The sequence below is a fragment of the Hyalella azteca genome, unplaced genomic scaffold (genome assembly GCF_000764305.2).
Source record: "Hyalella azteca isolate HAZT.00-mixed unplaced genomic scaffold, Hazt_2.0.2 contig5914, whole genome shotgun sequence".
In the NCBI taxonomy this organism is placed as follows: Eukaryota; Metazoa; Arthropoda; class Malacostraca; order Amphipoda; family Hyalellidae; genus Hyalella; species Hyalella azteca.
This window is the reverse complement of record NW_025936091.1, coordinates 1-25,648: the sequence shown is the minus strand read 5'-3', so window position 1 is coordinate 25,648 and position 25,648 is coordinate 1. Positions and strand designations below refer to the sequence as shown.

Sequence of the window (25,648 nt, the reverse complement as noted above, 5' to 3'; positions counted from 1 at the left end):
TTATAATTTCTTTCTTCCGCTGGAACTAATAAATTAATACAATTTCAAATTGATTTTCAGTCATTTCTCCTGATAATGATATAAAATAATCTTCATGCTGGAGAAATAAATAATTTCATAAATGAATAGGAACGCAAGAATGAACCTGGGCCAATACAACAGAACAAAGCCCTACAAAGTGTTCACTGCAGTCATGTTCAGCAAGGAAGTGTTCACTGAAGTCGCGTTCAGCAAGGAAGTGTTCAATTATGAAGTGTTCAGCGATGAAGTGTTTAATTAAGAAGTGTTCAGCAAGGAAGTGTTCACTGATACAATGTACCTCAAGGAAGTGTTCAATTAAGAAGTCTTCAGTAAGGAAGTGTTCACTGAAGAAGTGTTCACTGAAGATGTGTTAATCAAGGGAGTGTTTAGTGAAGGTGTGTTCAGCAAGGAAGTGTTCACTGAAGAAGTATTCAGTACTGAAGTGTTCACTGAAGATGTGTTCAGCAAGGAAGTGTTCATTGAAGTAGTGTTCAGTACGGAAGTATTCACTGAAGAAGTGTTCAGTAAAAGAGTGTTCACTGAAGAAGTGTTCGGTAAGGAAGTGTTCACTGGAGAAGTGTTCAGCAAGAAAGTGTTCACTGAAGTCGTGTTCAGCAAGGAAGTGTTCAATTAAGAAGTGTTCAGCGAGGAAGTGTTCAATTACGAAGTTTTCAGCGAGGAAGTGTTCACTGATCAAATGAACAGCAACGAAGTGTTCAGTAAGGAAGTGTTCACTGAAGAAGTGTTCACTAAGGAAGTGTTCACTGAAGAAGTGTTCACTAAGGAAGTGTTCACTAAGGAAGTGTTCACTGATCAAGTGTTCAGCAATGAAGTGTTCACTGAAGAAGTGTTCATTACGGAAGGGTTCACTGAAGATGTGTTCATCAAGGAAGTGTTCACTGAAGAAGTGTTCATTAAGGAAGTGTTCATTGAAGATGTGTTCATCAAAGGAAGGGTTCACTGAAGAAGTGTTCATTAAGGAAGGGTTCACTGAAGATGTGTTCATCAAGGAAGTGTTCGCTGAAGAAGTGTTCATTAAGGAAGTGTTCATTGAAGATGTGTTCATCAAGGAAGTGTTCACTGAAGAAGTGTTCATTAAGGAAGTGTTCATTGAAGATGTGTTCATCAAGGAAGGGTTCACTGAAGAAGTGTTCAGTAAGGAAGTGTTCACTGATCAAGTGTTCATCAAGGAAGTGTTCACTGAAGTAGTGTTCAGCAAGGAAGTATTCACTGAAGAAGTGTTTATTAAGGAAGTGTTCACTGAAGATGTGTTCATCAATGAAGTGATCGCTGAAGAAGTGTTCAGTAAGAAAGTTCAAGTGTTTCCCAAGGAAGTATTCAGTTAATAAGTGTTCAGTATGGAAGTATTCATTGAAGAAGTGTTCACTGCAGAAGTGTTCATCAAGGAAGTGTTCACCCTAAGGACCATGTAGAACATAGTGAACATGTTCTGCGCAGCCGCACTCGGGGGTCCAGCGGAAGCGTCGGAAGCCAAAAATGACCTCACGAAAGCAACACTGAAATTGGAAGCACACGCGAGGCGTGAAGATCAGCGTCCACATGCATGAATTTAATAGCTTTTTGGAAGCGTGTAGGCGTATTAATTCCATCGCTTTTTGTGCAGCGGGTAGATGTATGAATTTGCAGCGTGTGAGTGGGTAAATTAAATTAAAGCTGTTCGTGTAGCGCGCACAAACGTAAACTCATTCAATATTTTATTTGCCTGAATTTTTGCGCTTACGTCTATGGAATGTGACTGCTTATTAGACATTAATTAATCGGATATGTATGCTTGTAAATGTGCTTTAAGGTTGCATTGTCGCCCGTATGGTCCCATCCATAATGGCGTTTTGTTTCACGACGATAATTTGCTATATATTTTACCTGCCTCATTAAATATATTTTACCTGCCTCACAACAAGTAAAATGAGTTCAACCAAGTTGGCAAGGTAAAATACGAAAGATATGTGATCAGAATATTATTGTCGCCCCGTAAATGAAATTGTAAGATAAGAAAATCAAGATTAATGGTTCAGTGATATGATAGTTGGAAATTTTTAATAAATTAAAACTGTACACAAATCACAGAAATTTGTTAACGATAAGCAGGAGATACTAGAAGACTAGAAAAAAAATAGAATAAATTATACCCGGCTCAAAGGTAATGTGAAAGAAAAATAGAAACAAATGACTACATTCGAATTAACAAATGTTAGGAAGTTAAGAATGAGACAGCAAGAGTTGAGGAAATAGAGCGAAGGAGAAGATGACGCAAGAGCCCGTCGAGCTCCAGCCAAGAGCGCCACACATCACAGATAATCATCGCGCTCTTAACTATCCAGCGATCATTTGAGAGCTCGACTGTCCTGAGAGCTGCTAACTCTCTGTGATCGAGCCCATCATTTGAGAACCCATCTGTCCTGAGAGCTGCTAACTCCCTATGATGGCACCCATCATTTGAGAACCCATCTGTCCTGAGAGCTGCTAACTCCCTATGATGGCACCCATCATTTGAGAACCCATCTGACCTGAGAGCTGCTAACCTCTTATCATCGAGCCCATCATTTGAGAGCTTCCAGAGAGCTGCTAACTCCCTTTAATCGGGCTCATCATTTGAGAGCGCTGCTGTCCTGAGAGCTAAGCTCGCGCCCACTGCGTGCTGCCGTGGTCATCCATTTTGGAATTATTAGTTGGCTTCTATATAAAATCTTCAGCCATGCCTCGGAAGACTTCTCAGAAACTCTTGACCACCTAATAACAACAGATTCTAAATTTTCCCACTATTGATTCAATATCAATATAATTACAACTTTTTTTCTGAAAGAACAATGTTAATTTCAATCTAAACGCCCTATCGTGATGGTGCTCTAGAATTATAGAATTATGTTGATGAATGAAGAGTGAACTTTAGATTGCCGAGTTGAATACTCATATACGAAGGTTACTTTCATAGAGTAAATCATGCCATCTGCATATAATTACGGACTTCGAGGCCTAAACTTTGGGATGCCGAGCAGGAATAGCGGCAACGATGAAAACTGAAATAAAACTGCCTTCCAACTAAATAGAATATTCTACCCCGAAAATTATATTTTTCAACTTTCAAAACAACCTCATGTGAATTCATAGTGTCTGCGACAGTGATGCAGCGTTGAAGAATTGCCAAAATATGACATGAACGAACTAAACATAGTTGAGAATATTATAGGAAAATATAACTGTCAATACAATCTAAAATCAACCTCCGTTCAAATTATCCAGGTTCGCTGGAAGCTTAATAGCTTAACAATAGCTTAAGGTTAATAGCTTAACACAGACTGGACAAAAGCTATAATTTTTATGACGGTAGAGCTTACCAATCCCCGTTATCATTAATCAAAATCCATAAAATAACCACCGCATTCAGTAGAATTTAGCTTGAATGATCCCTGCACTGAACGAACAATTAATACCAGCAAGTTATAAGGACTCACTCATACTGTAAGAAGCTTTTCGGACCCTTCTCCAGAAGCAATATCTGAGTTTCACTTCTTACCAAAACTCTATAGGCTTGCCCCTGCATAGGCTCGACCCGTGGGCCTGCAACATAACATGCAAACCAATATCATTTAAATGGCTCACCTCTCGCTTTTCCGAAGCAACAAGTATACCACGTTTGTCACCTCGACTTCTAAGTTCTAGCTTTCCCCAATAATTCTTCACTGGTGAACCCTGAAACTAATTATTAGCGGCATACGTTAGTTCATTCATTGCCCGACTCAAAATTTCAACAGAAAACTGAAAAGATCTTAACATTTACGAATCCTCATTTAATTATCAAGCAAATAAAGTTCAGATAGCCTTGGGCCGCGTATGGATAACTTGGCTGGCACTCTAAGGAGCGCGCGACGGAAGCCCTCCCGGTGCGCGTGTCTACACAGAGCGCACAATAAGTTTCAGTTAGTCGCTACAATTTATACGCGTCTCGAGCGCGTCGTGTATTATGAACATAAAAGACGCGCCAATGGAGATGAGCGGAGCAACACTTGCCAGACCTCAGCGGGGCACCCACGTATGCTGAGGATTGTCTTTGGCCCCACGCTGGGGGTTATGCTCGGGGTCGCCTCTCTCTGGTGCTGGGACTGGGGCTGGGACTGGGACTAGTAATGGGACTGGTACTGATGCTCGAACTGGTGCTGAGATTGGTGCAGGGACTGGTGCTGGTACTGATGCTGGAACTGGTGCTGAGACTGGTGCTGAGATTGGTGCTGGGACTGGTGCTGAACTGGTGCTGAGACTGGTGCTGGGACTGGTGCTGGAACTGGTGCTGGGACTGGTGCTGGAACTGGTGCTGGGACTGGTGCTGGGACTGGTGCTGCAGCTGGGATTGGTGCGACAATCTATGATTGGGACCCAATGAATAACATGCAATTCAACGGCACCAAGTTCGAAGTAATGAGATACAGAGTTGGCACAGAGATCGGGATGCCACATCGCTACTTGGCATCGGATGGCAAAGAAAGTGAAGAGAAGCAACTAGTTCGAGATCTCGGAGTGTTGATGTGTACTGAAGCCACGTTAATTCGAGGACCATATCGAGGAAATAGTTGCACTAGGGAGACAAAGGATGGGGTGGATATGGCGGACATTTCGAACAAGAGAAGCAACGCCAATGATTACACTCTTCAGAGGCCCAGTGCTCCCCAATTTTGAATACTGCTGTCAGCTTTGGGCGCCGCTCAAGGCGGGTGCAGTGCGGAAACTAGAGGCAGTGCAGCGGACCTTCACGTACAGAATCAGCGGCATGAGGGAGCTGGATCTGAACTACTGGGAAAGGCTGAAACACCTGGGACTGTACTCACTGCAGGAGAGGAGAAGAGAGAGGCATGGTCCACCAAAAAACCCTCCCTGATTTCAATAGGCTTTTGCAAAAATCATACGATACATACAAAACAACTAATTTTATTTGTTAATAGTTTATTTGATGCCATTTTACAACATTTAGTACACCTTACTTGGTTTTGAAAATTATGATCGGTAAATGATGTCCCCCATTGTTAAGACATTCACGAAGTCTTTCCCTGAAGTTGTAAGGAATTTATACGAATATAACAGCTAATAATTTTTATTGAACTCGATAAAGAAATCAACAGTCCAGAACACTGTTAGGTATCACCAATCGCTCACGCCTCCAAAATCCTCCCTCTTTAATGGTTCCTAGCTATCTAGAAATCAACTTAAAACTAAACTTATTCTACAAGGTCCCGCTCAATTAAAACGGAACATAATTTCTTATAAAGTTGCCCATAGTTCTTCGTGTAACTTCCCTTGGAATGGCTGCCATTCCCTGCCTAATAGCTTGTTTTAGTTCTTGCAGATTTCTGGTACGATGTTTGTACACTTCAGCCTTTAGGTAGCCCCACAGAAAGACTCACACTGCTCACACTGCTCGCCGGTCCATGAAAATGTTAAGAGAGTTGTTCGTTGGACGTCTTGCTTCTTTGAGGAGACATATCCTGGCCCCCACGGTCACCCGACTTATCACCTTGCGATTTCTTTCTGTGGGGCTACCTAAAGGCTGAAGTGTACAAACATCGTCCCAGAAATCCGCAAGAACTAAAACATGCCATTAGGCAGAAAGTGGCAGCCATTCCAAGGGAAGTTACACGAAGAACTATTGGCAACTTCAGGGAAAGACTTCGTGAATGTCTAAACAATGGGAGACATCATTTATCGAACAAAATTTTCAAATCCAAGTAAAGTGTACTAAATGATGCAAAATGGCATCAAATAAGCTATTCACAAATAAAATTAATAGTTTTGTATGTGTCGTACGATTTTTGCAAAAACCTAGTGAAATCAGGGAGGTTTAATTGGCGGACCCTGTATATCATACTGTACACTTGGAAGATGATAACCGGACTGGCTCCCAACTGTGAATGTGAGACCTCCAAAATTGTGACGTATTACAACTAAAGGAGGGGGGAGTTTGGGCAGGATCCCCCCATTCAATAACCGAGCCGCGGCCAGAGTACAGACTCATCGTAAGGTATCACTGTCCCTGGTAGGACCAAGGCTGTTTAACCCCTTACCAAAGGTGCTGAGAGGAGGGGAGTTTACCCTTGCGACTTTCAAGAGACAACTGGATAAGTTTCTGAAGAAGATCCTGGATTGTCCAGTTATGGGAAACTACCCTCAGCAAGTAAATCAACTATCTCCGAGCGACGACGACTCGGAGACGGAGGACGACGAAGGCGGAGTATCAGCTTGACCATGGACTACGAAGTCCTAAACTCATCATAAGGTCAACTGGTGATGAGACTGGTCCTGGGACTGGTGCTGGGACACAAGCTATAAGAGCGTGGGGGCACAGATATGGTGCCACAGCAGCTGCACGAGCGAGGGCAGCTGTATGGTGGCACAGCAGCTGTATGGCGCCACAGCAGCTGTATGGTGGCACAGCAGCTGTATGGTGCCACAGCAGCTGCACGAGCGAGGGTAGCTGTATGGTGACACAGCAGCTGTATGGTGCCACAGCAGCTGTATGGTGCCACAGCAGCTGTATGGTGCCACAGCAGCTGTATGGTGCCACAGCAACTGTATGGTGCCACAGCAGCTGTATGGTGCCACAACAGCTGTATGGTGCCACAGCAGCTGTATGGCGCCACAGCAACTGTATGGTGCAACAGCAGCTGTATGGTGTCACAGTAGCTGTATGGTGCCACAGCAGCTGTATGGTGCCACAGAAGCTGTATGGTGCCACAGCAGCTGTATGGTGCCACAGCAGCTGTATGGTGCCACAGCAGCTGTATGGTGCCACAGCAGCTGTATGGTGCCACAGCAGCTGTATGGTGCCACAGCAGCTGTATGGTGCCACAGCAGCTGTATGGTGCCACAGCAGCTGTATGGTGCCACAGCAGCTGTATGGTGCCACAGCAGCTGTATGGTGCCACAGCAGCTGTATGGTGCCACAGCAGCTGTATGGTGCCACAGCAGCTGTATGGTGCCACAGCAGCTGTATGGTGCCACAGCAGCTGTATGGTGCCACAGCAGCTGTATGGTGCCACAGCAGCTGTATGGTGCCACAGCAGCTGTATGGTGCCACAGCAGCTGTATGGTGCCACAGCAGCTGTATGGTGCCACAGCAGCTGTATGGTGCCACAGCAGCTGTATGGTGCCACAGCAGCTGTATGGTGCCACAGCAGCTGTATGGTGCCACAGCAGCTGTATGGTGCCACAGCAGCTGTATGGTGCCACAGCAGCTGTATGGTGCCACAGCAGCTGTATGGTGCCACAGCAGCTGTATGGTGCCACAGCAGCTGTATGGTGCCACAGCAGCTGTATGGNCACCACCAACACTTGTCACCACCACCAACACTTGTCACCACCACCAACACTTGTCACCACCACCAACACTTGTCTCCACCACCAACACTTGTCACCACCACCAACACTTGTCACCACCAAAACTTGTCGCCACCAACAATTGTCACCACCAAGACCTGTCACCACCAACACTTGTCACCAACAACAATTGTCACCACCAACACCTGTCACCACCAACACTTGTCACCACCAACACTTGTCACCACCAGCACTTTTCACCACCCACACTTGTTACCACCAACACCTGTCACCACCAACACTTGTCACCATCAACACTTGTCACCACCAACACTTGTCACCACCAACACCTGTCACCACCAACACCTGTCACCACCAACACTTGTCGCCACCAACACGTGTCTCCTCCAACACTTGTCACCACTAACACTCGTCACCACCAACACTTGTCATCACCAACACTTGTCACCACCAACACTTGTCATTACCAACACTTGTTACCACCAACACTTGTCACCACCACCAACACTTGTAACCGCCTTCAACACTTGTCACCACCACCAACACTTGTAACCGCCTTCAACACTTGTCACCACCACCAACACTTGTCACCACCACCAACACTTGTCACCACCACCAACACTTGTAACCGCCTTCAACACTTGTCACCACCACCAACACTTGTCACCACCAACACGTGTCACCACCAACACTTGTCACCTCCAACACTTGTCACCACCAACACTTGTCATCACCAACACTTGTCACCACCAACACTTGTCACCACCAACACTTGTCACCACCAACACTTGTCACCACCAACACTTGTCACCACCAACACTTGTCATCACCAACATTCGATGCCTCACCATGCCTCCAGCATAGAATGTCTGCTAGCCAGAGAGAAGAATGTTTTCCAGACGATCACATATTGCAGAGATTATCTCAAGAGCTCATCGTTGTATGATTAAAAGAATCAATCATTTTATTATAATCTGATAATCAATCATATAATCAATTATTCGATTATTAGCGGATAAATATCACAATCCAGACACAATAATGCTTGTTTCTCCTCAAAAAAAACCAAAGCGTTTCCATTCAATTGCTCAAAAAATATAACTCAGTACTCACTGCAGTGAGTGACAGAGAGCGCATTTTATCGTCGACAAAAACTTGAGGTCACGGACAGACGGACGGACAGACAGACAGACAGACAGACAGACGGACGGACGGACATGGCGAGCACAATAGTGCATTTTTTCCATAAATGAGACAATTCGCTAAAAAGAACACATTTTTTTACATCTCCGTTCATTTCCAATTTGAACTTAAGATCTGATCAGTTATGTTGCATCTGAGCAGCCTCAATCATTGCTCTCCGTCATTATGAATTCTTCTCAACTCAAATGGAATATTTTGTACTTACTTGCATCGCTCCACGATATTTCGCGAGTTTAATTAAAATACCTCGATCTTTGGTGATGTTTTGTATTCCAGTAGCCATGAAACTTCGTCACGAGCGTCATGTATTACAGAAAAAAATTCCCTTTCAATTGATTATCTTGGTAATATGTACAAATTTCTTTTCTGTATCAATAATTTTGATCTGGATTTACGAAGCCCAGCGATCTGTCTCTTATCACACTGTCATCTCTACCGAAGGTGACATTATAAGTTTTCTCATACCAAAATTAAAATCAAGCTAAGGTTCTCCACTTCAGTTTGTGCATCAAGATCTAATTTAAATCACTGGGTACGCTCAATTTTCGGTGCATCTGCTACTCGTCCACATCGATGGAACCCTGGTGAGGCACCTGGGTACAAATTCAATGACACATCTTCAGAGGCCTCGAAACCGAACGCTCCACATATTATTCTTGACTGGGTTAAGCGAGATGTAGTAAGAATGGCAAGATGTAGTAAGCGTATGTTGGTGTGTTGGATCTAGCAAGATTGAGCCAGCGTGTGATATTAGACAGTGACCGCGGGATGGAGCCAACGCAAGATATTGAACAGCGCCCGGCATGCAGGACGAAGCCAACACAAGATATCGGACAGCGGCCGTAGAGACGGAGCCAGCGTGTGATATTGGACAGTGGCCGGCGGGACAGAGCCAGCGAATGATATTGGACAGCGGCCGACGGGACGGAGCCAGCGAATGATATTGGACAGCGGCCGACGGGACGGAGCCAGCGAATGATATTGGACAGCGGCCGACGGGACGGACCAGCGAATAATATTGGACAGCGGCCGACGGGACGGAGCCAGCGAATGATATACGGAGCCAGCGAATAATAATGAACAGCGGCCGACGGGACGGAGCCAGCGAATAATATTGGACAGCGGCCGACGGGACGGAGCCAGCGAATAATATTGGACAGCGGCCCACGGGACGGGGCCAAAGAAAAATATTGGACAGCGGCCGACGGGACGGAGCCAGCGAATGATATTGGACAGCGGCCCACGGGACGGAGCCAAAGAAAAATATTGGACAGCGGCCGACGGGACGGAGCCAGCGAATGATATTGGACAGCGGCCCACGGGACGGAGCCAAAGAAAAATATTCTACAGCGGCCGACGGGACGGAGCCAGCGAATAATATTGGACAGCGGCCGGCGGGACGAAGCCAAGGTATGCCATGCAGTTCGCCCCTGGATCGGACCAGACCTCTGGCACGAACAATCAGCCTCGGATTGAACTATCATTTGGAGCGGCAACGTTCGCCGCCACAATCCTATACGCCTCGACCGACCAATCATCGGCAAATGATAGCCTCAGCCGACTCTGTCATCATCTCGCTGCGGCAATTATATGATGACGCTCCTTCAGAATGGAAGACAATTAGATCAACAGCAGTTATTGTCGTCCGAGGAGGAGGCTTCTATGCGGCGCTCTTTAGTTTGTTTACAAAGAGAAATGGCGCTCTAATGAGAATCGACTGAAAGTACAAGTTTGGTTTTGTTTATGGCTAATATGCGACGCATTGCCCTGCAATTCTCGAGCGACCGTTCACTTCCACTCGACAAATGAGGTGCACTTATACATTTTTTTTGTGTCTTCCATCTTGGATTATTTTTCTAATTACGAAGCAGATGATTGATCATGATAACGGAGATGATTGTCACATTCCTTTCCATTTCTAAGTGTGAAGAAAAAAATATGCAGGACCAGGAAAATAACAACCAAATTAATAAACAATTAAAATGATGATTGAATGTTGCGTTACTTTCCGTTCTTTGTCTCTCAATTATGAAAATTGAACATCGAAATAAACATCCATAAGATTCAATTTTATTTTTATGTTTCTATGTACAAGCATTTTCATAACCTGGGAGACATGCACATTATTTCAATCTCCAATGCTAAATTTAACTTTCCTTTTAGATTTGTGATTACAATGATACAGAGTTGGGCATGTAAGATTAATTTTATATAGCGTTTTGAGTGCATATTTCGCCAAGGCAGGATTAAAATTTAAGAAAGCGTGGACTGAGAAGGAAATCTAGAAAAGTTTTCTGCTCAAAAGGATTGTAATATAATTCGTCGTCAAAGTTCTTTCATGTGGAATTATTCAATAAATTAGGCATTCACCTTCATTCAAAGAAGATATTTTTATTATCCAATTATAAAGGAGAAGTTGTTTTGCCCAGAAGTTGTTTTGGAAGACTACTGTCTCGAGGCGACAACAACATGTTGTATGCGTGGCAAGAAGCGCCTGCTCTAACGTAAGATCAGTTTACTAATTTAGCGCTAGGCTGCTCTGTTAGCAAGGATTATAACGCTCCGGTACACGCAGGCTTTGTAACGCAGGTGTCACTTCACCAGGCAGCGCTGCCCTGCAAAACGGTCCCTCCGCCTCTCATGAGGTGTCGATTTTCATGCGAACTTTTTGCAACCGATAGACCGTTGGAATAAGTCGTCACTTTTGGTGCTTAATTCAAGTTTATTTACAATTTGTTAAATAACCGGAATCTCATTCGCCCGAAAATTTTTTAAATAACCGGAATTTCATTCGCCCGAAAATCGGGCCAAAAAAATTGTACATCGAGCGACTTATAATGAAAGTAATCAATTGTTAATATATTGTTCAAAGTTACTGTCAGGTGAGAAGCATAGCATGTGCGCTCCAATTAGTAATTTTGTTCGTCATTACGATTAAAGACAATTGCATAGAATAAATGGACAATAATGAATTGTATGACAAATTTATAAATCAACCAGTATCCGAATGGAACTGGATTTCCATTCACGAGCCACTTTCATTGTTTATTTCTCCCTTCTATTTACTCGTATAGATGACTGCAGCAGACTAAGAAAGCGAATGGTTTAGTATCCGAATTACAGGAACCATATTGGGATGTCCGGATTTTATTCTCATAGATTTGATATTACCAAGCGGATATCCAAATATTAGCTCCTGTTTACGAAATTGGATACAATCGTCCTTAATTATTTCGAATTTCATGACATTTTTTTCGAACCAATCGCAATTTAATGAAAACCTAAGCTGATATCTAATTTATAAAATCATCCTTCTCTTGTTACACATATTTAAGCAATGGTCAAACCATGTTCATGTGGAACTCAAAGATGCCTGAACACAGGGAAAAAAGAGACGACCATCGAGGCCAGTTTGGTTAAGACGAAGCTCAGGTCGCGCAGCTCCTTGAAGAACACAAGTTTGCAGGCAAGATTATTGCAATAGGATCTTAATTCTTGGTTAACAGGCGCCCAATCTTCATTCAACACAAGCTTAATTCCCCGTAGGAGATGGGATAATTGAGGGCGTTCAACAGCTCATGGGCGAGAAGAAGAATTTGCCTTCAAAAGAACCACTGAAGTGTTACGAAATTCTGCTGCTCTCCAGAAGTCCTCAGGCTGAGAATAGAACCGTCCTTTGGGTTTTCTTGTACGTTGATATTACAGCTCATCGGGAACTTAGTTTTGTGAAAACCTATTTTTGGTAATCACAACCTGCGAGTGTATGAATATTTTCACCTATGTCAATCTTGACACAGAAACCGTGGACATCCTTCGCACTCTTGTCGAGTGATCCTACTTTTAAACACTAGACCGTTGGTATAGTTAGACACTTTATGATGTTAATTGAAGCACGTTACCGTATGTATAGTGAGAAACTTTATGATGTTAATTGAAGCATTTACCGTTTGTATAGCTAGATGCTTTATGATGTTAATTGAAGCATTTTACCGTGTGTATAGTTAGAAACTTATTTTATGATGCTAACTGAAGCACTTAACCGGTTATATAGATAGAAAGTTAGTGGTGTTAATTGAAGCACTACATCGGTTATATAGTTAGAAACTAACGAGTAAGGAACTTAATTAAAGCACCAAACCGTATGTATTGTTAGAAACCTAGGTTAGAGGGAACACATGTCTTGACAGTTAGCTCTTCACTTTAAACACAAACTTCTACCAGAAACAAAGTTGTCTTAAATATTATAAATATAATGATCTTAAGTCTAACATCAAGCCTAACATAAACGATTGAAAGTAAGTTCAGAAACTAACTTTGAAGCTGGAATCAGTTGGATCAGAAGTTCAATTTATGAGCGATCATGGGAGGGCTGTGAGTTAAATTTCCTGCCCAATGACTAAATCTACATTGATTCTTTTATTACATGAGCGCCATGAAAATTAGCAACTCTTCGCATGTATTAAATTGAGTTTATTTAATATATTTTTTTTATTTCCTAGAGGATTAATAATAGAAGCTTTCTCTACTAGCTAGGTATAAATGGTTTAATATTCTAATTGTGAGTTATTCGGCTCCTTGGCAGCTAACCATCAGCTCACCATAGATCATTGAGTGGACACAGCTATAGCTGACCATCGGTCATTGAATAGTCGTCTCCTATAGCTGAATATCGGTTATTGAGTGGTCGCAGCTGAATTGCAATCCATCTTTCATTGAGTGGAAGCCTATAATTGACCATCGTTCATTGAGTGGAAGCCTATATCTGACCATCGTTCATTGAGTGGAAGCCTATATCTGACCATCGTTCATTGAGTNCCATAGAATTTACCTATAGCTTACCATCGGTTATTGAGTGGTCACATCTAAATAGCAATCTATCGGTCATTGAGCGGAAACCTATATCTGACCATCAGCGCCTATAGCTGACGTTTTACCTAAAGATAGTATGAATTTATCTTAAATTTTCTTTGCTTCTAAATATCTACTGATCATCAGTATCTGAACGGTGTCCAAGCTATTGCAGACCATTGGCCATTGAATGGTTGTCTATACACGACCATCAGCAATTGCGTGGCCACCCTTAACCCGACCGTGATTCGCACTCTCCCCGCACGGTGTCAGATGACGCGCAGAGCAACAGCACCACAATAGTTAGTTCTTGGCGAGAAGGGGCGGCGACAAAGACTTTTTTCAACACCAAGAGAACAGTGAACGCGAAGAGCTGCAAGACGGGTGAGCTTTTTGTGAAGGATGTCCACGTTTGTCAGGCTCGATTATGCCGAGCGCCGTGGATGCCACCCTCGTCATTGACATGAGAAAGCCTAATGGTCAGTAATGGGACAGATCACAATAGAGTTTATGTCCACCAACGAAACCTGATCACTCGGTGACAGCGTCCAAAAAATAACACTTCGTTGCAATGCTATTTCTACCGTGGCTTTGTTACCTGCCCTTGCCGCGACTCATGCAATATCACATTTTGTTAACATAATTAATTCAATTCCCGGTTTCCCTTACACTGCACGGCTTTATTTTGTCACTATGAAAAGTTCCGATCAAATGTATTACCATTGTGGTACTGAGCAAATAATTATTGATTTAAAGTTTGCTTCTAATAAGTTCATTTCAACTGTAATTCAATCTTTTTGTGAACTAATTGAATCTAATTACACTTTTTTCATTCCATCATTTACTAAATTCATGCATTATTATAGTAGCAATTTATTAACAGTTGGTCCAGGCACGTTAGATTTTTAAAGACGAACAATAAAAAGACTTGAGTCTCATTGTGCAGTCAAATGATTCAACGTTTTTTTTAATCATTGTGCAGATTCAACCTAATTAAGCTTTTCGCGAATGCATAAGCTCTGATTTCAGCAATCCAACAATTTTTCCCGATATACGTCTAGAAAAATGCTCAAGAATTACGCCTTCTTGCTGTAGAATTTTTAGTTCTGACAAGTACATTTTTTAATAAATTTCCGCTTGATGCGCATTTGTCGTACGCAACTTGGCGACAGTCGATTTTAATCTACGCGTTTGATTTAGCTCGATTCTGGCTCTCGACTTGCATAGTGAAGGAAATATTTGGTACGTGTTTAGTTAGGAATCTCGTTGAATATTTGCACTCGTTTCTTGTTCTTAATGTGTTTTGTTCGAAATTAAGTATTTCACGTATATTATTTATGCTCTGTGCAATACTATTTTATAAGAGAGCATTTTTATCATTGTATGTTTATTTTACAAGAACTGATTTTAATAAGAAGTTCAAGGAAACTCACGTTTTCAAAACCCTTCGTGAACGAATAAATTTTACACTTGTTCTACGTTAGAAGAAAATAACTTATTTTAATGCAGTCATGATCATGGCTTTCAGCACAAAGTTTGCGTTTGCCTTTCAATACATTTTTTGCCTTCAAGTGCTAGCAGCATTATTTGACAGCTCAATCAAAAAACATTTTTCATTTGCATTAGCACTGCATCATGACGTAACATATTTCATTTGACATCCTACGCCGACCAACCCTTTACCGCGTCTTAATGTATTCACTGGCAATTGTATTAAAGGTTCGTATGAGCGGAGGCAATTGTAGCGGAGACAATTGTAGTGTCTGTCGCATCTGCTGCAGCCATTTGCATAGAACCCATTCTCGCCGTCATCTATTGCAGTATATTGCACACTGCCTGCGTATAGCGCCGCAGCCTCTGCAACGACGCTGCTTGCCAGGGCTAGCCTGCTGCGCTCCATGTCTTTTCCGGGGGTGTAACTCATGTTTATCTAGGTTACCTATCTAATAGTTAGGTTAATATAATTTAATCTAATAGGTTAGGTTTAATATAATTTAGGTTTAATATAATTTAATATCTATCTAATAGGTTAGGTTTAATATAATTCAATATAAATTAAAAACTGCATATTTTCCATGAATAGCATTGTACTTTTTATCATGCCGAATATTTATATAAGCTCCGTATAAGGAAACCTAATTTGGTCAAAAACCTTATTAAGATGAGTATTATCATCTCATTTGTAAGTTGCACTGCTCTTCAGTTTTCGTCATCATTGAAAAAATTCGTGAACTTCTGTATGTTAAATGTTGAAATTGTGCAGTAAAAGCATGCCTGTGATCTTCATCTGCTTTAATGCTTGCGTCATTAAATATTCAAAGTTACATGGCTAGATCATTCTAAAAACTTTTTGAATATCCTCTGCGTGATCGTAAAACATGACTAAATTTTCAAGTAATTATTACAAGTGAGTCGAGCCTTCGTCAAAAAATAAAGAGCACATCATGTAATACATTGATTTGGGTAAAAAATACTCATTAAGAATTCATATATATTTTCATCATAATAGAAATTTACAAGTAATGTGAAGCTCCGCCGGCGCCTTATATGCGCCATAGGATCGTCACTCTCGTCACCATTAATCACTTAACGCATTAATGTTAGTCGGAACAGGAGGTTCTTCACAAACGAGCCTTACAAATTATACAGTTAATTAACATTTCTCATCTCTGTACAACATCCATATAACGTATTATTCATTGCACAATAAGTTGCCCTACAATAAAATATAGAAATCAGGCCACATGGTCTCCATTGAGAATTATTGTTTGTTCCTGAACTACTGGTATTGAAAATAATGCTTCCCAATTTTGGCGATGAAATTTTGTCTGAAAATGTCCAAAATCGAAAAAATGTAACTGAAAAATAATTTGTCTTCTTTATTTGTCTGAAGTCATCAAATGAAATTGAGAACTGACGCGAAGAATGAAATAACATGTAACTTAGCATGGTAGTTCCGACACTAGATTGTTGAGAAGCGTGCGCCTGAATAATATAAAAAAATATCAATGACCATCGTCGTATTTTTTTATACTTGCTTTATTTGGCACACAAATATAGGACGACTTAATTATTATTGTCCCTCGTTTAATCTCAGGCGGGACAGTCGAAGCCTACTTGTCGGCACATCGAAATTAAGAACGATATATTGAGGCAGAGTCGCAAATAATTACCCAAAAAATTATTAGAGTAGAAATTGCAGATTTTCAACTTCGCCTACTGACACCATCACAAAACTGTTCCTCAGAACACACGTGATGTGCCAGTTAACAGAATAACTAAAATTTCCTGCAAAATTTCCTGCGCAATAGATGCTTCAAATTGTTATGCTTTTAGCATGGCGCTAACAAGTCTAATGAAGTACGTTCAATGACGGGTTTATTAACTTAATCCGTTCGTATTATTTTTAAATCGATCAAAGCATTTCTGGTTTATAAATTCAAATCATGACCATGACTCTAATACATTTGCTGGAAAGGAGACAGCAATGAAATATTTAGTTTGCACTATTTAACTTTCCGTTATTTCATGTGTTTTTCAACACATGAAATAATCGTCGGTGCGAGCTGCAATATACGAATTACTGAAACGCATTAACGGAATATATTTAAGCCTTAGTGAATTTTTATCTCACAAATTCAAAGGCATTTCAACAGTATAACCAATTTAATGACATTAAATTTATGCGACCAACAAACTAAAACGTTGGTGGAATCATAACCTATCATAATATTTTTTATCATCAATGTCCTCCTCACTTTTTCAAGAAAGTAACAAATATTAAACTTAGGAATTAGGCAGCAACTATCAATAAAGATTCTATGTACAACATCTTACACGTCTACCAATCCTTCAAGGATGCGCTCACTAATTAATTAAGAAACCTAGCAACAGACGCAATATTCACATAGGTTATTGAAAATATGGGAAGGGGAAGATCCCGTGAAAATAAGGATAGGAATTCTGTTCTACATATAAAAAATTTGCAGATCAAGAAATTTCTCTTTATTTGGCTCAAGAAATTCTGCTTTGCTGCTTCATGCCGTGCGACTGTTCGGCGACGCATTTCTCGCTTGACCGACGTAAATAATGGGAAGGCGAGAGCTATTTATTACAGTTTTATTTACAGATCCTGATATCGCAACGCAGATATAGCGATTAAATTGAATTTGCATGAATATAGTTAGTTCCTCGTACAGTTGACGGGAGGGACCGAAGCTGCAAGGCTCAAAATTGCGGTTATTGAGCAGTGAAAGTTCAACTTTAAATCCCGTTATTAATAAATACATTTCTTACAACGTTTTGAGCGGGCACTAAAATATTCTTCAAGCAGGATTCATTTGTTTTTCATAGGATGTTCATTCATTCATTTTAGTTGAGTAATTTCAACAATAGGTCATTGCACACGAGAAACTGTATGACATATTGGGTGATTGTCTCAATAAGCCTTTATTCAATATATGTGGGTATATTAAAATAAACTTCATGTCGACTTCGGAAAAGGAAAACTCTTGAACATCGCTCATTTGACTCGCAAAAGAACGAGTTTCCTGGGTTTCTTTCTCAAGTCCACCAACTTGCATTGATCTTCTGGACCAGATTGCTGCTTTCAGTGCCATTCCAGCGTTTCAGTCAATTGTGAGATTGCATATCACCAAAGAGTGCCAATCAATCGTGTTGATAAGTTGATTTTAACTGTTGTATTCTCGCCTTAATAATTCAGTATACAGGCCGGCGACGTTTGGTGCTGAATGACTTCACGTGCAATATTTCCTCGAAAACTCACTTGTGGTTCAAACTAATTTGAATTTAGAATTGAACAGAAAATTGAACAGACTGCAGACCAACGCTGGATAGCACCGTGTCTCGACTGCATGGCCATTTATTAAAATTTAATCTTCTATTCGTGTTGTCATTATAGAATCTGTGAGTCAGTCACTGTAATATCAGCTCTGAATACAGCATACTTTACCCGACATTTGTGAGAATCAATTGCTTGACCTATCAATTATCAAGTTCACTTCTACCGCTTGATTGTTCACTTCCATTAAATTTCACTCATATCCATATTTAATTTTCCTGTAACCTTGGAAAAGGAGAATTTTCAACTTCGAATTGTCTGAACCACGGTTAAGAAAATGCGTCACTATATATATTTGGAAAACGTGAACCATTCATTTTTCTGCGTGATATTCGAATTACCAGGATCATTGGTCGTAGTCTCGTGGTGAAGCTATAGGCAGGATATCTTCCTAGGAAATATCCTGTGTTCCTAGTACGAGTTTATCATCTGCATGGAAATTCGGAGAAATTGTGCACGGGACAGAATTTATAAATTAGAAATCCATTATTTTTTTAATTGGTTCCGAATTGACAGTTCAAAATATATTTTCTCGCCCCTTATACTTATGAATAGTTCGCGGTGAGATTACGTCCAGCATTAGACCAACGTGCATTAGTTCATTTTCAGAAGTTTTTTCTTCATTATCATGAATTCATGATAGCTCACGATAATCATGTTGCGTCTGTCTTGCATCTTCATCTGCCTCCGCCTCACCTTGTGAGGCTTTAATGGCATTATTTATACTCAAGATTTGTTTCGAAAAAATCAGCAAATTGACTCGGAATCATAATCTTCCTCGTCATCTTCTTCATCGTCATCGTCTTCCTGTCCTTCTTGCTGATACTGTGCCTCGTCTATACGACGACAGCCGTCAACTGCCAGCGTCTCGTCGTCGCAGAACCTGACGTAAGACAAAACAAATGCTACGTCATTTTCTGCGTCAGTTCATTGTGACTTGGGTAGACGGCACTTACGTTTTGAATACCGAATGTGATGATTTCAGCATAACTTACGTTTTTCACACCTTAATTTACGCTAAATGTGGGAACTACGCAAATGCTGGAGACGCAAAATTGGGAAAATGAGTTACTATAAGTTAATTATTTAAAATATAGATTTGAAATAAACTCACGTGTGCGATGCGTAATTTCAAGATACATAAGCGGACGGAATGAGTGCGCCGACGGAAGGAGGACTGTTGAGCGCGTTGGTTTGTGAGGAAACTTGTTGATTCTGTTGGGGCTGAGGATGCGGTGGTTGACTTGAATTGACTTGTTGACTTGACTGCTGGCCCTGCACGACCTGCTGCTGTGGACCTGACCTGCAGGGACGCAGAGCGATGCGCATATTTGAAGCATAATAACGAACTTCTGGCTGGATTGATTTCTATCCTGCACTCCCTCTTTTAATGGACGCATGAAATATTCAAAATGAGTTATTATACACATGTTTATCATTGGTTTCCTGGCATGAGCGTCATGTGATTTGGGAATAAAATATATTTGAACTAATGCATATAGTAAGTTCTCTTATGCTACCCATTTTACTCACGATTTGTACACAGGAGTAAAAGCGGTGGGCACCATACTGGCTGGGTTGTTATTACTGAGTGCAGTGTTCGCTGCGACGCCATTACCGATACTTGAATATCTCTGCCCTGCAGGGTTCATATTCACGTCACTCGAGGGCATGGGTATACCGGCAGAGCTGCGGGAACACGACGATAGCGGCACGCCGAGGCCGTACCCAGAGTTGGCCACCGAACCCGCGCCCATAAACGCCCCTGCGCCGCCCATAAGACCTGTTTGCACGCCGCCGTTTTGACCGTTCGCGCCCTTCGCGTTTGGTGGCGTCTGTGGTGGCGTGTCTGTTCCGACGCCTTCACTGTTGCAGCGCAAAACAAGTTTTGCAAATTAATTCATTATCTTTAAATGATTTATAATATTTTTCACTTAACAATATAAGAGACATTAATTTTAAATCACGAAAGAGCAAACTACGCGATTTAAGTATAAATTTCAAATATTTTGGCATTTCAAACTTTGCGGAATTAGAGAAGCTAATTTCAGCAGATCCTTAACATAACTCGCAACCTCAAGACGAGTGGCGCCACTAACGGCAGACTGTCGCTCCCTGCTTCCATTTACAGTTTGGCTTTCCTTATGATGTATTGATTGCTTATGAATATGTAATCGATGTTATTATGAACCATTCTGCGTCACCACTCACTAGTAACCACTGGTCAGCTTAGCACTTCCCCAGGCAAATCCCTCCTAGCTATTATGGAACTATTGGCCGTCGACTTGGTTCCCCACGAGACTCACTTGTAACTGTTGGCCATGTACTGGGAGGGCAAGGCCCCTGGCATGAGGTGGGAAAAGCGTGGGTACTGTGCCTGGCTGGAGGAGTTGGTGGGGGGGATGGTGGGGGGCAAAGGGAACGTGGTGCCCCCCGCCAGCCACACCCCCGCGGCGGCGGCGCTGCCGGCGCTCGTATCTGCAGGAGGCGGAGGAGGAGGCGTCTTGCAGGCCGCCGTGTCCGCCAACGACCAAATCTTTGGTTTAGAAGAATACATATGGCGTTTAGGGAGGATCCCTTCCTCGTGGAGGTGGCTCGCCTCCATCAGCGTCGTAGGATCACGGTGGTCGGCCGCGTGTATGGAGCCATCGTGTGGGTCGTGTGGGTCGTGTGCGTCATGTGGGTCGTGTATGAGGCCCAACTCTATACCACTGCGGTAACCATTGATGTGGTCGTGTGAACGAGCGTCGTGAGTAAACTGATTCATCAAGTGTAAGTCTGCGGCGTGGAAGTGTTCGTGGGAAGTGAATGTCATGTTATAGCGGAAGTCCCTGTGCGAGGTGGCAGAAAGATGGTCGGTGTTGAGGTGACTATAGGAGTGAGAGAGCAGGTGGCGTTTGTTGTAGGGGAGGTGAAGAGAGTCCTCCGAGTCCCGCTGAGTAGAACGGGACAAAAGTTGCTAGAAACCTTCAATTCTTTAAGCGATTGTTTTGGATATTCAATTTCAAAATTAAGTTTAAGAGAGATATCACTTTAAAAATTTCAATTCTTTAAACGTTTAAAAGGAATTTATGCAAGGTTTGGACGAAACAAATAGAAGAAAAAGGTATTGGTTGAAGATTAGGTACTACAAGGTTTGGAATAAGAGGGTTTTGTAAGGTTATAAAAAACTCGACGTAAAGAGGGACATGACTTATGAAGTGGCGGGCAAACTTTTTTTCGTTCTTGTCTTAATTCATCTTTTTATGAACTGCCAAATAATTCTCGTTTTTTTTTTCTCACAGATGTTTTTTTTCATGATACAAGCTGTAAGTAAAATTACCAGCATCACATATATTTTCTGTAGGTACTGTTGGCTAACGAGATTGATAGCCATCTATTTCCACTTCAGACTTGACTTAGATTATGAAAGTTGAAGTAGAAAGCGTTCAAGTGTTGCAGGTGTTCCGCTTCACGCGAAGAAACTATGCAGTTCCTCTTGTTCAATATTGATAATGTGAAGTTTGTGTTCACGAGACAAAAAACGAATGTAAAATTGTACTTGGATCTCTAATTAACGTACATCTTCATTAATGCGTATCAAGTGAGTCAAGAGTGAGAGCGAAATCTGTATAGGCATGCCAATTTTTTTAAAAGCGTGTTCGTATAATCTATCCGTGAATGCACTGTTTGAGTAGATACAGTAACTGTACACATTCTGACCAGCCTGGAGGTGGTCAGAAGTAACAGGTTTGTCACGTGTGGGTAGTGGGTTCAGGTGAGGATGTAAGTCGGTTGATAACAAAAGGTAGTCAGGTAGGTCATACAAGGTGAGTTGTGATAATTACAAAAATTAAACGGTTATGAATTTGAATCAAAATTTAACTTGTGAAGTCATCACAGTACACAGTTTTTACTTCAAATATTTCTAAACTCAATGTAATGAGAATGCACGACAATGCAAACACGAGTATTTAACCTGAACAATATATTCACATTATTGTACAGTACTAGAACAAAGCTATAAACATCAAAATAAAGCTTTTTAGCTTAAATCCATCCACCAATCTAAAAATTTCTCGGAACTTCCCTAAAAAATTGCAAATTTGAATTTTATTATTGCTCAAATGATGGGAAATATTAATTAAATGTTTAAAAGAAACAAGACAGTAATAGTGCCATGAAGTTTCTAAAATGAGGCTTGTGCCATGAAAGCATTGCACTCGATAGGAATAACCACTTGCGCAATCCAGTAAATTAATAATTTGGATTGAATTTGGTATTGGCTAATTTATAATTAATTAATATAACGCGTAGTACCTTTTCCCCTTTGGAGGATGCGAAAGGGTGATGGGGAGGTGCTGGGGAAAGCGCAGCTGTTCGCCTAGCTCGCATATTTCAGCAGTGTTAGTGCAGGTACACGCAAGCGACTGTGAACGGCTGAACGGCGGCCGTTCGATGCATGGCACGCATGTTTTAGCTTTGTTGAGGCAGAAACGCGAATACAACGTGGAAGGCCAAACAACAGCCAAGTACGCAGGACGCATGTGAATCAGGAGGAGCTCAGCCACAGGATGGGCTGTCATGGCTTACAAATCAATACACCTGTCGGGCTCGTCTGGATAAGAGGCCACTCTGTCATATTCTCTGGACCAGACGCCACAAAAACTCAAGGTAACAAAAAAGCGTCAGCAAAACTAAGGATGTCGTTCGCGTGGCACTGCTCGCAAATGGCGAGAACTTGTTTGAACTCAGCGATTGAATGCAAGATTTGCTCCGAACACGGAGGATTTGTTTTGATTTTAACAAGATTGCAGGCAATTATGTTTATGAATGAGCTTGTATTTTTCTGTGAGCCAGACTTTTGGAATAGGATCAGTATGGATCAAATTTAATTGAAGTAACTGAAATTTGGTTGTTTTTTTTCATTTTATTGTGGTGTCGTTTTCAATATCGGATACATTTTACACTCAAAGATACTTTAATTAAAAATACAATAGCGGTGAAGTTTAATTGTTAGGAAACCAATGCGAAATGAAGGGAGCTGATGAGAAAAAAACTAAAAGACTTTCGTGTATTCCATTTCAAAATAACTGATCAGAGTACAAGCAGTTAAAAACATCGAAACGATTTATTATTGAACAGAGCCAAAAATCTCAAGAAAGTTTCATCAGAATTCAGCTGTTGAATGAGCTTCATGACCGGAAAGAAGACAGCGTGTAGGATCATGACGAGGAGGGGAGGGACGTGTAGGCTGCGCGGGGGTGGGTGAGGGTCAGGCCATCGTAAAAAGCTTCTACTCAACATAAAACAGCACCTGCAATTCTCAGTCACATTACCCAAATTATGAGGTAGGCTCCCACTGCCCCACATTACTGCCCCCCTCCCCACCTCCTCCTCCTGCTCCATACGCGGATCCTTCACCAGCGTCCACTTTATCTTAGTTCTCATCTTCGGCTTCTTTCCTCCCTCATACTCCGTAGTCATCTATTTCTTCACCCGATATTTTAGCAAAACACGCTATTTTTTCCTATCCGGGCTTATTTTCCTTATCTTCCTCTTCCTTATTTGATTTTCGAGGTGAAGGCTGGCATGCAATTTCTCAACAATTTGCCAGTTCTTAACCTCTGTTCGCAGTCTAAAAGGAATTCGTTCCAAAAACCAACAATTAATATTTTTTTAGTAAGTAATTTTAGTCCTTTAATGATCTTTAATTTGTGTTATAGTTGAAAATATGAAATGCTGTCTCTTGAAGAAATTAATTGATATATGAAATAAATTCGGCGCATACAGCAATTTACCGTCAAAACTTATTCAGGCTCTTGAAATTATTCAAAAAGAAATCTTTCCTCGTTCCTCATCTTAAGGAATTCATTATCGCCTGATGAACTTATTATTTCCTGCATGAATGAACAATATTTAGAGGTGCAAGGCGAATACATTTTTTCGTCTCTCTGAATTTACAAAAATTCGTTATAAATCAAAAATTTCTTGTGTCTAACCACTCCTAGAACTCGGAATGTTTTTAGTATCCTTGATCTCGAACTTTAGTAACCCATCTTGGATTATCCTTTACGAATAAAGAATTTTCCAAAGATTTCCTTGAATTCACTTACGTTTGAAAACCCTTAGGATGCAAGCAAACTTATGGCGCGTGTATACACCTCGCGAGATTTTTTTTTATTTGTGAGCGGCATTGAGGGCTGGTGATTTTTTGTGGCGAGGCCGCTGCTACTGGTCTTAGTGTGAAGCAGCGAGCTAAACTGACAGCGCCGCGTTAGGCTGTCCCATGGTGAGCAATTTGCTCTGAACCTTCAAAATTTATGAGCCCCACTGAGGCGGCTTTGAAGAACCAATTGCTCTGTGTGGCTCGGCGATGCCACACCAGATTTGATTGAATTTGTGATCATTTATGGAAATTTGTTCATCATTTCAACGCGGTTACATTTTCGTTCTTTTTTTTTCACACAGACATGGTATGATTACATAATTTACGGGCCAGGAAGTAATGTCCGACTATGCACGTTATTGCTGCTAAAACATCCTTTGCATGGCACAGACGGTATTAGTTAAGGCAGCGTATATATGTAGCTCGTAAACATCGAGCAATGAAACTATCAGTGATTGCAGTCAAACCTCAATTTTACAAACTATGGCAGACAAATCAAAATTCCAAAACAAAATTGAAGACAAAATAAGAGATAGAAAACATTTTAAAAGAATACTTGTTCTATAAAATAATTGCTCCATTTTTGCTTACATTCTTATCCAAGATCTTGGATGAAAATGACTCAGTGGATAATTTTTCAGCCAATTTTACGGCACATTCCCCATTACTATAGTAATTTTCAATTGAACCTGGTTCAACATGGGCAAATCTGAGTATTTATAATCATTACTCACTTTGTGAATCCCCGTCTTTATCGTCCTTCTTGATATCATCATCATCCTTATCAACGACCTCCTTCTCATCGTCTTCATCATCAGAAAGTTTTGCGTCGTCGTCGTCTGTTTTGTTGCGAGGCTCCCACGTCATCTTGTTCTCCTTCTTGAGGCGTCGACGCGCGTTGGCGAACCAAGTTGATACCTTGAGGTTAGGCAAAATATTTACGATTATTTAATGCGCTTAATAAGTAAAACATTAAATAGGTATAGAAATATAACCATAGCTATAGGTATAGAAACATAGGTTTAGAAATGGCTAACGAATCCCGTTTCAGCAAGTTTTTCCTACCCAAAAGTGTTGTTTCGCTCTTAGCGTGGATTGCCGGAGTCAATGAGTACCTTGAGTGTTATTTTAGTGATGAATCAGAAACTACGCTGCGATATCAACTAATTTTTACACTACTGACCTGCGTGAGTGTCATTTTAGTGATGATGGCGAGCACAATC

General features: G+C 41.3%; 1 protein-coding gene across 1 annotated transcript; it reads right to left on the bottom strand.

Annotated features, from left to right (window-relative positions):
• Positions 1–15,893: 15,893 nt before the first annotated feature.
• Positions 15,894–25,644, bottom strand: LOC108669840 (iroquois-class homeodomain protein IRX-5; the record flags this gene model as incomplete). Its single annotated transcript, XM_018157267.2, has 7 exons — positions 15,894–19,160; positions 19,392–19,580; positions 19,811–20,143; positions 20,584–20,813; positions 22,577–22,632; positions 25,160–25,343; positions 25,609–25,644. Coding segments are annotated over 6 exons (1,011 nt in total), but the record flags the coding sequence as incomplete, so codon positions are not given.
• Positions 25,645–25,648: the final 4 nt, after the last annotated feature.